At 45.8% G+C, this 14,341-nt stretch overlaps 1 protein-coding gene across 1 annotated transcript in view; it reads right to left on the bottom strand.

The window, feature by feature from the left end:
* CACNA1A (calcium voltage-gated channel subunit alpha1 A) overlaps positions 1-14,341 on the bottom strand; it is a 368,926-nt gene that overhangs the window by 65,998 nt on the left and 288,587 nt on the right. Inside the window, exons 34-38 of the mRNA XM_084838533.1 lie at positions 7,745-7,861; positions 7,223-7,288; positions 5,311-5,426; positions 4,675-4,825; positions 2,450-2,577 (exon numbers count right to left, since the gene is read on the bottom strand). Of these exons, the coding sequence (XP_084694659.1) occupies positions 2,450-2,577; positions 4,675-4,825; positions 5,311-5,426; positions 7,223-7,288; positions 7,745-7,861 (578 nt within the window). The remainder of the gene's footprint in view (positions 1-2,449; positions 2,578-4,674; positions 4,826-5,310; positions 5,427-7,222; positions 7,289-7,744; positions 7,862-14,341) is intronic.

Raw genomic sequence — 14,341 nt, 5'->3', positions numbered from 1 at the left:
ATGTGCAGAGGGTGGTGGAGATGGGTACAGAGAGACTTATAGAACCCTCCAGGCCTAGCTCCGGCTAACAGCAAGCAGAGATGGTTCAAGGTAACTGGTATGCTCCATGCGTTACTGGTCTGGGTGGCAGCATCATTTCACGCATTCTGTTGGCTAATTACATTACTAAATTACTCTTGAAAGTGCAATATATAGATAGGTATGTGTACAGATATATATACATATATATATATGAAATATATATATTAAAGAAACCATAAGCAACATTCATTCCGTTGATGCTAGCAGGTTTTAGTGTAAGTCAAACCTTGCAAGCAACCCTATGAGGGCATTTCTTGCCTAAGCCCAGGGGGGGAGATATTACACGTAATAAACTGTACATATCCTTATAATGAATTCGGCCACTGCAAGAAGAATACATGGGGGTTAGTGCAGACGCTACAGGGCAAGAGAAACACATACACTGTCATGTACACACAGATCATAGCAGGACTGCTGGCTAGAGACCGTTAGTCCAGCCATACCACCTCCCTTGGGTTACATGGAGGAGCTAACAACCCCATTGGCTGCGGTAGGATGAAAGAGCCTTCTTAGAGCCATGCAGATGAGGTTTCACTGCGGCCCTATATGCTTCCTCATCAACACTGTGGAAAGGAAGGTGAGCCAGTACCATTTACATTAATACATGGGGGCCGGGGGCAGGACAACTGAGCCTTATGCAATAAGGGTAAAATTTTATCTAAGATCATGCATGAAGTCTGAGTTGATCAGACCTATGTGAGTCTTGGGTCACAACTTGGGGGTTTCTTTCACTAGGCATTGCTGCCTCCCCAAAACTCACAACGTATCCTTTGTAATCAGTCACTGTGCCACAGACTTTGGGAGTCCTGGGATTCAGACCAATATTTTACCTCCTTCCTTTTATTTTTGGTGTTATTAATAAATACTCAGAGACCGGTGCTCAGGCAGGGGCAGACCTGGATTTCCTGCCCCTGCACAGCACAGGCTCCCTCGTGGACACCCCCTCAGCTGGGCTTGGCAGGGTTTGCCGGTTAGGGCTGGCAGCGTAAACAAACACGTTAAACCTGGACACAACGGGCATTCACTCTCAGCAGGGTACAGGGATGACAAACAATACCAAGAGAACGCTGGGTGGACCTTCTGCTAGGCACCGATTATTACAACTCTGCTGACTGTGCCTGCTTGCAGTGCCTGGCCTCCTCCCCAGCAAATCAGAGACAAAATTACAATAACCGTGTCACACACCGGAATGGAAGGCCAGGCCCTAGCAGACGCAGACACAGAAACACACACACACACCCCTCTACAGGTTGAAATATTAGGAATGTGTCATCTATCGCTAACAGAGCTACTGTGAGCATTTCTTAGACTGATGAACAACATATAATACTTGTAGGTTTTGTGCAGGCTGGAAAGCTAGTACTCAGTAACCCTTCTTTGGCTCAGATGCTGCTACCTTGGCACAAACCCTAAAGCATGGCCACTGCCAGGGGCTTCATTGAGACCAGAAATGTCTGGCTCAAATGTTGCTAGTGATGTTACCCAGTTATCCTACTATATGGGCTATGTGGCCCACAAGGAAGAATAGGGGAATGGAAAAGGGCACTCATGTGCCCCTTCTGCACATATGGGGCAGTGTGAGGGGGTATGTGTGTGGACTTGACAGAATCCAGCTGCAAAAACCTAAAATTAAAAGAGGAAATGTTAATCAGCGACAAACCCCCCACATTTGCATTTTCCAGTCCCTTGTTTCTAGTGAGACCCACAGAAATTAGCCAACAGGAATGGAAATGGCAGAGTGGCAGTGGCCACAGCTCCACACTGACTGGAGCTCAGCTAAGGTGGGTGACTCAGAATGGAGCTGCATGCAAACAGAGGCAGTGGCCCCAGTCTCTGTCACAGCTTAGTGCCTGCCTTCCTCTCACAACACGGCAGAGAATGACCACACCTATCAAGATAATGTCCTATCTTAGCTCTGTTAGCATAGACAAGCAGAAGTTCCTATTCTTCTGTTGTGAACAGAATTCAGGAGTTCTAACACCCATCCAACCCTCCTGCTCTAGTCTGCTTCCCTCCCACAAGTGGAACGAGAGCCCTGGAGGTGATGCTCCTACCTGCTAGATGCCCCTCCTGTGTGAAGGGCATCAAGAGAACCTAGGTGTCCTGGCTTCCACTGCTTTTGTCTTTCTAACCGCTAGATCCCACGTTCCTACTCGAACTGGACTTAGAACACAGGAATCTTGGGTTCCGGCCTCCGTGCCTAGCTGCTAAGATTCACTTCTCCTCCCTCCTCAGTCCCAGTTCTCCTTGCTAAGAAGGCTTGTCCCCAAGCATGGATCAACCTGATCCACTTCCCCAAGCTTTTGCTTGGGTCAGGGCAAGGGCTCTGAGTTTAGCGTTGGGAGAGGCAAGGTAGGCATGTCCTTACCAGGCAGCAGGGTCATACTCAGCCCACACACGCACATACTCATCCAGGTGGTGGGGCCCCAAAATGGAGGAGTCACGGGTCAGATACTCAAAGTTGTCCATGATGACAGCCACAAAAAGGTTCAACATCTGCAGTATTAAAGAAGAAGGGAGACAGACACAGGCAGGTTCAATAACAAGAGATTCCAGAAAAAATGCTGAGAGCTTTCTTGCCTCAGACCAAGGCCCAGGCAAGATAGTCACATAGCGGCCAGAGTCCACGTGAGCACAAGTAACTAATGGGAAGGACCAACATAGTAATAGGTGCCACACAACTTCTCTCTCTCTCTCACACACAGAGCCCTCTAATAATAATACATAGTAACAAGAATAGACACAAACACACCCACATACATGCAGATATGCTGACATAAAATCGACATATTCAGACTTGAAATTAGCATACATGTGAGTAGAAAAACACACATTTCTGTTTACCTGCACACACTCTGTGTTACTCACACATACACACAAATTTGTCATAGGGCCAAGACTGCTTGCCCACCTCAAACCACCCTCCTGTGGTTGCAGCCTTCACCTCCAGATTGGATAATACTCAGGAGGTGCAGGTGCAGGGCCCTTCTTGCAGCTATGGAATAGCCTGTTCGTCATCTGAGAAGTGACAATAATGAGAGGGGAGGAGCTACAATGGACCAAAAGGCTGCGCCTGCCTCCTGATTGACACTCCCGCTAGAGCACAAGGTCAGGTCATTATATATACGAATAGAAGACTCAATTCTCTGAGTGCCGATCCTTAAGTAGCCTAAATGACAACATCCACACACAAGAGGGAGGTATTACCATGTTTGGGGGATCCCCCCCTCCATAGCCTAATGAAGACTGAACCTGCTCAGTTGCCACAGAATGCTGGCTGAATGCTGGGGCAGGTGGAAGGAAAATTGGTTTATGTGTGAAATGCAGTATCCTAGAAGAAGGCATAGCTGGCTGGAACCCTGAAAGGGAGCACTCCACACTGCAACATTTTGTTGCAGATTCTACTTGTTATCTACAAGCACATCACTTCTTCATTTGGGCAGAAATACTGAGCTGGGTTGTGCAGGTTCAGAAAACCTCTCCCACTAGTACCACCAATGAGTGACAAAACAGAAATGACCAATGCTAGAGGCAGTGTCTACTGGTCAATGTTGAATTGCAGGCACTCGTCATGACAGTCCCCATAGTCACCCCGCCCCCGGCGATTCCAAGAAATGCAGTCAGCTCTGTTGATCTATATCAACAAAGCAGTTCTAGCAGTTCTAAAGCCACCAGGACCAGGTCTTCCATAAAGCTAATGAGTCTTAATTCAACATCAGGCCATGCTGACTGGGAATTATAGGAGTTACAGTCCAACACATCTGGAAGGCTCCAGATTGGGGAAGGCTGGAGTAGACAAAGAGAGGTAGGCCATCTAGAATTAAGTGGGAAAAACTGAGCCTGTAAAATGAGGGGCAATGGGAAGGGTGAGATCTGCTGGTGTTTACTCCCCGAACCTATTTTTTAAATGCTGCCTGCGTATGCCGGCTGGTTTGATACAGCCAGAAACACAGTTGTAAAATATACGTTTTAAAGAAAAAATCTTTAAAAACAATTCTCAAATGGCACTAGGATTGGGGTACGGTGGGGGAAGAGTGTATAGCTCAATAACAGGGATGGTACAGGCACAAACCAATAAAAGCATGTGATACTTGCACAGCCACAGAAGTGTTAGCTGGAAAGAAAGTTATGTTTTCCCTGTGATGAGAGCATTCATGTTGTGACAACAGCATTTGAGTGCTAGTAAAAAAAGTGATCTTCCTCTGGCAAAAATGCCTTGATGCCTATAATCCTATTGGACTGCCTTTGCTGCTGCCTGTGCCTATTAAAATGCATGCGCGTACCATCCGACACCCTGATAGGATCCAAGAACTAGAGGATTTACCCCTGGTTCCCTCTGCTACTTCTGTTACTGTATGGTTGATATGAAGAACACTGATTGAAAAAAACCCCTGTTCTGTAACAGAAGTGCTACCTTGGGGAAAGATGCCCACATCCCCACATCAACTACCTATTATTGCACATTAAGACTGTCATGTTGGAAAAGTCCTCTGCTGGCAACCTTAGCATGAACATTCACGGTTCTTTCCATCTGGGTAGCTCAGTCCTATGTTGCCTCCCCCTATTTCATCCCCCTTCTCCCCTTTGACTCACCAAGAAAGAGCACAGGAAGATGAAGGAAACAAAATAGAAATACGCAAACTCATTGCCACACTCCTGGCCTTTGAGGTCTGCTTTCTCATCACAGGGCTTCCCACTCAGACAGGCAAGCATGATCTCATGCCAAGCCTCACCCGTGGCACTCCTGGGAAAGGGAGAAGAAAGAGGAAAAAAAGATAGTGAACACTGGGGACCCATCATACCCAGATGGCAGCACCTCCATCTTATGAGATGCTGCAGTACTAGTAACCAGAGGCCCATAAGCCTTTGGGCTCACACAGTATTGAAATAGCCTTCTCCAGAACAGACTGTGGATGCTGGTTACAGAACAATCTCTTGACTATCATGTGGAAGCTTCGTAATGCATGTGTCATCTCCCCCCTCCCCCAATATACTATATTGATTCAGCCACTTTTTGGGTGGACATAAGAAGTAGTTTAGAGTACAATCTCTGGTCTACTACAGAAAGACAGCCAACTTGGTCAAGGCACAGTTGCTGCCCTATATCTAGAAGGTACTTCTGTATCTAGAAGGCTACATGAACTTTTGCACTGGGCAGGAGCCAGGCCCCTTGTGATCACAACAGAACCAACATGAGCTTCAAAGTGATGTGCAAAGGCCGGGGCTCACCTAAACAGAAGCATCAGGGCTTGAAAAAATGTGCGGAAATTGTTGTGCTCAGTGATGGCAGGCTTGTCATCCTCAGACATATCTTCGTCATAATCAATGCTGATATTACCAAAGACCTGAAGAGGCAAACAACAAACAAACCAAAAACAAAATGAACAAAAGTGCCTCCAAATGCAATCAATACAAATATAAGTCTTTGGGAAAGAGAGGGTTCCCCAAGATTGCCATCTAGTGGATGCCGAGTGACCTATCAGCACGGCTGAGTGGGGCTCGTCTACATGTCTGCAGAGATTTAGGAGGTTATTAAGTATCCTGTTCCAGCCTGGGGCCTATAGGGATCAGGCACAGCAAGGATCCAGAATGGGCAAAGGTGGTCAGAACCCCAGACAGCTCACTGTGGGGCTTCTTACGAGGGTCAGCAAGGCACCTCAACAAAAAGAGAGCAACATTCTGGAGCCAACTGTAAGCTTTAAGTAGTCCTGCAGCAAGGCAGGTGCCACAAGAGAAACAATGCTTGTACTTAAAGGCGCTGTGCCCTGTTCCAGAGGTGCCACCTCCAGCAGGGCTAGAGAGCCCTCTGCTGCCTCTGATCATGGTGTGGTGGCAGAGGAATGCCCTCCCTCCAGGCTGCAGGTAGTCCTGGGGACAAGTCCACTGATTCAAGGAAGGGAGGAAAGGCTACATCCTCAGGCACACAGGATGGAGGCATTATGGTTCTGCGGATCTCTCCCTCTGGGTGCTTCCGGAAGAAGCTTTTATAGCACCATTGCCCTGCCTCATTTTTACTGGGGAACCAGGCAATGTCATCTTCCAGCTGCAGCCCACTAATTTCTCACCACTTTTTTATCAGGAAAAATCTGTTAAGAAAAAATGGAATAGTTGCACATGGCTGTTTGATTTGTTAGTGATAGGAGCCATCCATCTGGAAGTACCCACTGGAAGGCGGTTACTGTGGGATAGTTCCTCCTGGGATAGTGGGGATTCCTCCACATCCTCTGTGTCATCAAATCTCTCCTCGGATAGCAGGAGGTGGGAGCTGGTGTGTGTGGGGGGGTCGGGGTCTGAATCCTGGCCCATGACCAAAGGACAGTCCAGTGACATACTAAGGTCAGATAATCATGTGAAGTTTTGCTTTAGCTATCAGAGAAGATGAGGCTATATATATTGGCAACACTTAAGTATGACTACAACAAACCATGTAGTTATAAAATGGGAATGAACGGTACTAAGCTGGCTGTCTCCAACCACACTAGGATTTGCCATGTAAATATGGAGATCTCCATAATATTGCAGGAATGTGATGATGCCACTGGCCATTCAACGTGTTGGAGTCCTCCATGCTTGCACAGTAAGAACATAAGAAGAGCGCTGCTGGATCAGACCAAGGGTCCATCTAATCCAGCATTCTGTTCACATGTGGCCAACCAGCTGCCCATGGGAAACCCACAAGCAGGACATGAGTGCAATAGCACCTTCTCCTCCCACTCATGTTCCCCAGCAACTGTTGCACCAAGGCATACTGCCTCTGATACTGGAGGTAGCATATAACCATCAGGACTAGTAGCCATTGATAGCCTTATCCTCCATGTATTTCTCTAATCCCCTTTTCAAGCCATTCAAATTGGTGGCCATAACTACATCTTGTGGTAACAAATTCCATAGTATAACTGTGTGCTGTGTGAAGAAGTACATCCTTTTATCTGTCCTGGATCTCCCACCAATCAATGTCTCCCTGTCCACTTTCTCTACACCAGTAAGGCCTTGTGCAGCCTGGGGACATCCCGTTGCCATGCTTCAGAAGTTCAAAAGCCCCAACATAAAACTAATAGCATTATTGACCCTGTGCCATGCTAGAGGCCCTGCAGCATGCATGGCGAGACCCAACATGGGACGATGGCTTACTTGCACTTACCTGCATTCCAATAATGGCGTAGATGAAGAAGAGCATTGCAATCAGCAGACACACATATGGAAGGGCCTAGTGGGGGGAAACATGAGCATACTTTTTTTCCTCTAAGCTTCATATTTTTTAATGCAACCACACTTGTTTTACTGGGAATATGGCTCCTTGCTTCCCACACCAGTTCAACGAAAAGGAATGCTTGTAGGCTGTATCACCCCTCCCCACAATTCCTGCTGCATTTCATCCTGACTACAGGATTCCTGCTGTGATTGTTTACCCATGTAGAAGGGTGAGCCAACAGAACACTACTCATGAAACATGAATCAGCATCAGCACCATGGCAGAAGGAGCCCATGATTCCCAGTTATGTTAATAGAGTGGAGAATGATCAGGTAGGTTGATGGGGATGGATGTCTCTAGACATTGCCTCCTAGACCTTCTGCGCTCCTGCTCCCTTCCTCCCCACTTCCTGGCCCAACTTCAAATCCCAAATACTCTCAGAGTTAGTAACTCAGTGCTATTGATCATTACCTTAAAGGATTGGACAAAGGTCCAGAGCAAGATGCGGATGGTGTAGCCCTGTCGGAGCAGCTTAATGAGGCGGGCAGCTCGAAACAGCCTAAGGAAACTCAGGTTGATGAAGTTGTTCTGGGGAGATGAAGGGAAAGTGGCATGAGCAGGATCAGGGTGTGGATGCGGAGACAGCAGACCCAGGGGATAGGTGAGAAAACAAACCACCCCTGCAGTCGTTAGTAAGATTAGTAAGGATGACTGAGTAGCAAAGAAAGGGAGAGGGATCACCCACATGAAGATAACTAGCATGATAACAAGGCCACCCCTCCCTTTGGAAAATCATCCACTTGGGAAATCAGTGATTGCTCATCAACGCAGGACTACGTTTTTGTAAAGCTACCCACAACCAAATGCACTGATATTTTTTGACACAAGCAGGTAGAACAGTATTGTGTGGCCTCACATCACACATGTTCTGTGCACACAAATCTGGAGGGAGGGGAAAGCAAGACAAGTGCCAGTGAGCAAGAGGGCCGTTGAGGGATGACTGGAGACTTGCAATCATATCTATAAGGTTCTGGATGGAAATGCATCTGCCCTGTGCATCCAACAGGTGTCAGGCCACACACCCTAAGGCCCTGAAGGAATGAATGGTTGTTATCCAGTAATTTGCAGCTAAAGGGAGGATTTTTTCTTCTGGCAAGATAGGAAAAGCATATATTCCTGTTGGGTTCACCAAGATGCATTTTTTACCTGTCTCCTTCAGAGGAAATGGCATATAAGCTTCTGGGATAGAAGGAATAAGCTGTAGTGTGACTGTACTTCCTAACTGAGAAGTGCTCTGTGGCCAGAAGCCCTCAGCCATTGAGAGCTACAGATGCCCAAGGTCTATGAAGGTTACACACTGGAGCTTCTGGGCTATCTCACCTGGGATGGGAAAATATAATTGTTTGAACATGTGTCTCTATGGTAATTGAACCACTGAGACCTTCAGACTCTTTCTACAAATTGATCTAGTTAAGGCTGAGAGAAAGTCCTAGCATAGAAAACAGTCAACAAGGATGTTCTGACCTAGATGCAAAATGCCAACTTATTATTGGTTAATGTAAGAAATGTTTGAAGTCTATCCCTGGGCAAAAAGACCTTGCTCAAGAACCCAAGCTTCATTATGGATGTTTATTCATCTTTGCACTATGGACTTTTGCTGGTTCCCAGATTGACCCCACTGGAACCAGACTTTGATGCCTCAATGCATGTACGAGGAATGAGAATGCTGGCATACAAGGGGCAACCTGGTTGGCTCTAATGGAACCAAAGGGCTCTGCCATGTGGCTTTACTGATTGTGATGTGGTTGAATGGGTGTGCTGGGATATCTGTGCAGCACACATCACAGGACAGAATGTAGTTGCACCAACACCAGCCATGAGGCTTGTGTAACTGCCTGTGCTACAGGGCTCCTCAAACACAAACTCCCAATAAAACTGCACAAAAAAGAAAAAGACTCATAGACTACAGATGTCAAGAGACTGGTGTGAGTGCTCGACATATACTTGACTTGCTGTGTGCCTTGCTCTATGGTTACAAAACAAAGATTAAGGCATTGCCATGCAATTACATAGTAGACATTATAAGACGTCAGGCCTTGCAGCAAAAAAACTCTAGGTAGTAGGCTCTACTGCAGCTTCCCAAAGGAATCTAGTAGCTACATCTTCACTGTGTGTGTGTATGTGTTCCCAGAAGCTATAAGCCCATCCCTCTCCAACACTCCCAAAAGGCTGGCCATGTAATTGGGATTTTAGTGCTCATGCATGATGGTAGTGGCAATGGCTTAATGACAGCATACAATAGGACAAAACCAATTCATTAGACTGCCAGGCTCAGATCATGCAGGACAAACAGAAAGAATGATATTCATGCAGAAGGAAAGAGAGACAGGCAGGGAAACCACCACGGCTATTCACAGTGGGAAAACAACACCCACTCTGACCACTGGGAATGGTGCAGCACACCATTCTTCCTCTCCCACTAGCCAGCGTTTGCCACATTCTGAGGTTCACTTCCAACATTACTTTTTAAATGCACATGTCTTAGGGCCAATATCTTCAGTCTCAAATCCTTTAGTCAAGGAATTTAGCTCTTTGGGTTTGTTTGTTTTTTAAAAAAATTATTATTATTATTATTATTATTATTATCATCATCATCATCATCATCATCATCCCGCCTTTTTTCCTCCAAGGAACCCAAGGCGGCTTACATGATCCTCCTCTCCGTTTTATTTTCACAACAATCCTGCTAATGAGCGACTGGTCCAAACTCACCCAGTGAGCTTCATGGCGAATGGGGACTTGAACCCAGATCTCCCAAGTCCCAGTCCAACACTCTAACCACTACACCACACTGGCTCTCCACACTGGCTATAAACATTAGTTTAAACCAATAAGTGAATTTCCACCTTGCCCTTTGGCACGCATTGGCCCTTAGGGTTTCCAGGCCACATGACAGCAGAAGCCACTGAACTGGCAAAATCTTGTCAGAGTTTAGATCTAGCAACCTTCTGCTCCCTTGGCTTCCTGGCCCACGGTACCCACTCTTCCAAACTGTTCGTGCCTGTCCACTTCCTTTTTGACAGAAATATAGTTCCAGTCCTACTTTCTTCTTGGCTTCCACTTTCTTCAACTCTGTGTCTCCACCACCCATTTTTTCTTAGGCTTCTGGGTTTCTTTAGGCCACTGCCTACTTTGTCTCTGCCCTTCTCCCCAAGCCCCATTCTCCACCTCTCCTCTCCTCTGAATCCTCCTTTTTCAGTTCATTACCTATTCTATTCTCGTCCTTCAGCCTACTTTCCTCTGAGCTCCTTGTCCCTTAGCTTCTCTACATCTCAAGACTTTCACAGTTCTCACATTTCCGTGTATAGTTTTAATCTCAGCCAAACTGTCAACTTCCTCTTCCTCATAAACACTTTTTATTCCAACAGCATTGTCCTTTGAGCAACTGAACATTCAGAACTATTGCACCAACTGAGCCAATCAGTGTCACAGGCTTCATTTCTACATGCAAAATACAGATGTGTGGAAAAATTCTGTAAGATGGATCGTGCCTGTGCCTGTTTCATTTTGAAGAAATGCAATCCACAGATCACTCTCTTATTATTTTGTCAAACTTGTGAAACAGACACATATGCAATCTTTCTTTATTGTTGTCTACGTAAGTCTTAAGACCAGACCAGTGTCAAGGTGTGTGTTAAAAAAAGTAACATGGGATGTGGCCCTGAGAGTTAAAATAGGGGTCTCTCCTTGACTGACCCTCCACAACTGACTCCCAGGAAAAGGAATAAGCCAATACCCCTCTCAGCTCTCCTAAATGGGCTTCAGGCTAGTTTCTATTGTATATTTTAATGGTCTTTACCTTTTTGTAAGGGACAATTCTATTTCAATTAACCAAAGCAGGGGATGTTTGTGCTTGGCTGATAGTGCATGGTGCAGTATGAAAACCATAGTGTCAGCCCAGGTGTGCTGATGTGAGAGTATGTCTGTGTGTTCTGTTACATGTGATACAAGGAGAAAAGATATGTGGAGACACAGCTAAAGTTCTGTTATGGAAAGGCTGAATAGGTTTGAGTGAGAGGCCTTGCCTATGTGCATAGAAGGAAGGGTGTATTTCGTTATGCAGGGCTTTTGTCTATTTGTTCAGGGGATAATGAGAAGGCAAGCGTTATTTTAACTATTCTGTTGGCCTCTGCACACACTGAAAAACATTGTGTTTGGGGGTGATATCAGATGATATGCAAGATATTTCTGGTGTTTGATGTTTAATGGCTGCTATACACATATAAATTGTCATGAGATTTTGGAAGTCATAGAATAAGGGACTTGCATATGATACTATCATAAGTTTCCCCCTGAACAGCAGCTGACACTGGACCTGGGACGGAACCTGCCTTGTTATAATTTTTCCTATTGCTGTCTTTTCTTGGCCCCACCTCAGGCATTAACATTTTTTAGGGTTCCCAGATGAGTGGATACTGAGAAGGAACAAATATTGAGCAGCTAAGAAGGCAGTTAGTAAAATTTACTTCCAATAGCAGCATACTTTACTGCATCCACTTTAGTTATGCACTTCCCTACATGCAAATACTGCTGTCTGTCTACCTAGGCATCCTTTTAGGAGGCCTATTCTTCCCACTGCAGATTTCAGATCAAATGGAGTCATTTCTTTAGAGCAGTCCCCCCCAACCTGGTGCTTTCCAGATGTGTTGGACTACACCTCCCACCATCTCCATCTAGCCAATGGCCATAGCAAATGGGGGATGATGACAGTTGTAGTGCAACACATCTGGAGGGCATCAGGTTGAGGAAGGTGACTGTAGGGATTGGTACTGTTAAGGCTGCGATATTCCTCCACTACAGCATCTCCTTCCTGTGGAGTTACTAGAAACAATATATAAATCTGAGTAAGATCAAATGAGTGACACAAAATGGGGTTGGGGTTGCGGTGGACTGAAAGAGAAAGCTGGCCAGCAAACTGCAGGCATCTTTGGCTCAAAAGGTCATGCAATGCACCAAGAAGATGCTCTTAATTAATGTAAGGCACTTAGGGTTCAGAAAGTAATCAAACCAACCGGATCCTAGATGCAAATGTTGAGATGGAGAGGATCAGAGGAGGTCAGGGAAGGGTGGGTGTTTTAATACCGCAAGTTGAGTTCCAACCAGCAAACGGAGAAAGGCAGAAGGTAGTGATTTCATTTTTGGTGATGGGAGAGGGAGCAGGGCGGGGAAGTTCAGAAATATTCATTGGCATGGACACACAGACCGGTTCATGGATGGACAGATGGATTTTTCATAGTGCATTTTGATTGGATGACATTTTCAGAGGGTGTTGCGCCAAAATAGAACAGTATAAAGAGACAGCATGGAAAGAAGATAAGACAAGAGACACAGTCATTATATATCACACATAGCCCTGGGGAAGGAGACACCTAACCCACCCTTCTCCCACACTTGCCCCTTTCGCCTGTCTGTTAACATGTTAAGGAATCCATGATCCTAGCATTCTGAACCTTCCTAGCCAAAATGTCTTCATGTGTGGCTTTGCTTCCAGCATAACCAAAACTGGTGCTGAACCTCCATATTCTAGGAGGTGGGATGAGAGAGGGAAACTGAGGCACCTGTTGGAATAGGTACTGCCACGAGTCAACGGAAGAGACAGCACTAGGAGTAAAAGTTACTTACCATTACAGTTCTTCAAAACCCTCCTAGGAGGTCACAGCTTTGAGACTGAACACAATGTGCCCATAGACTGAACACCTTCTACATAGTGAGACCTGTTGGAGCACTCCAATTTTTCCATCTGTGGCAAACATTCAGAGTAAGGCTATATGTACAAGGTTAGGGTTTACAAAGGGTCTGGGGGCATACAGAGAAAGGCCCCTTGTAATTCAAGCTACTTGTAGGCAACTTCTATTTCCTCTTTGAGCAGCCAAACAAATGGTCACCAACCACATTGGAAATGTGGGAAAGACCCCACACATATGAATGCATAGCAGAATAAACCCATTTGTAGCAAAACAGATGACCAAGCAACCACAGGGTTGCTAAGCATGTTGTATTGGTTCATTTTAAGGATGCTTCCAGATGGATGGCTCCTAGCATTAGTGATTAAATTACATTGTGCAGCTATTCCATCTTTTCTTCCTTAACAGATTTTCTGTGGCAAGTAAAAAATATGGAAGAAGTGATAGGAAAACATGAGAGGGTTACAAATTGAAGATGACAATGTCTAGACCCCCTGTAAAATTCTATGAACAAGGCAGGGCGATTGCACAATAAAAAGCTTGTCTGAAAGTACTCTAAATCTCCTTTGGGTGACTGCAGCACTCTCTGTCAGTGACCTAGTTCGCATGATCACTGTAGCCCACTGTGGCTTATTAGCCATGGTGGGTTGCAGCTCCTTCTAGGCTGCCGACCCAAGCCCCTGCTGCCATGGCTTCTCACGTTGTCCAAACCTGATGAGGGTGGCTTGTTGGGATGGTTAACAAACTACCCCACAACCCTACAACTGGCCATGGGTTCTGGGTGGTTTGTTAAGCACCCCAACAAGCCACCCTCATCAGGTTTGGACAACGTGAGAAGCCATGCCTGGGAAGGGCAATTAGCTGGCACACAACAGGCACATGCAGGGTGGATAAGAAGCCACCATGGCTTGTTAACCACTCTGTGATCGTGCAAACAGGGCCAGTATCAAGCACTCATCACATACATAAGTACCTGTATTTCCCCCCACTTAAGTGTGGATTAGCATGTTGTGTGAGCAGCCCCAATAGCTTTAGGAAGGACGGATTTAGATTGGGGAAATGGTACAGGGAACAAATTACCTAGTTCCCACCTGGGGCTGCTAAGTGGGGTGGGGGGGAATCCTGGTCATGGATCTCCCACTTTGTGTCTAATTTGGCTGCAAGATGCAAGACTGACAAAGGGATAACATAAAATGGCATTGAGGCTTGTGAGACTTGCACTGAAGAAACAGATCCCTTCAGAATGTGGACCACAAGGAGGAACTTATACCTATTTATAGTGGAAATTCTGTATTATAACTGGAAAATCTCATTATTCTATCTG

This window comes from Heloderma suspectum, chromosome 2 (genome assembly GCF_057233095.1).
Source record: "Heloderma suspectum isolate Gila_16-S chromosome 2, 16-S_ref, whole genome shotgun sequence".
Classification (NCBI taxonomy): Eukaryota; Metazoa; Chordata; class Lepidosauria; order Squamata; family Helodermatidae; genus Heloderma; species Heloderma suspectum.
The sequence above is the reverse complement of the archived record's forward strand: the minus strand, read 5'-3'. Positions and strand labels throughout refer to the sequence as shown.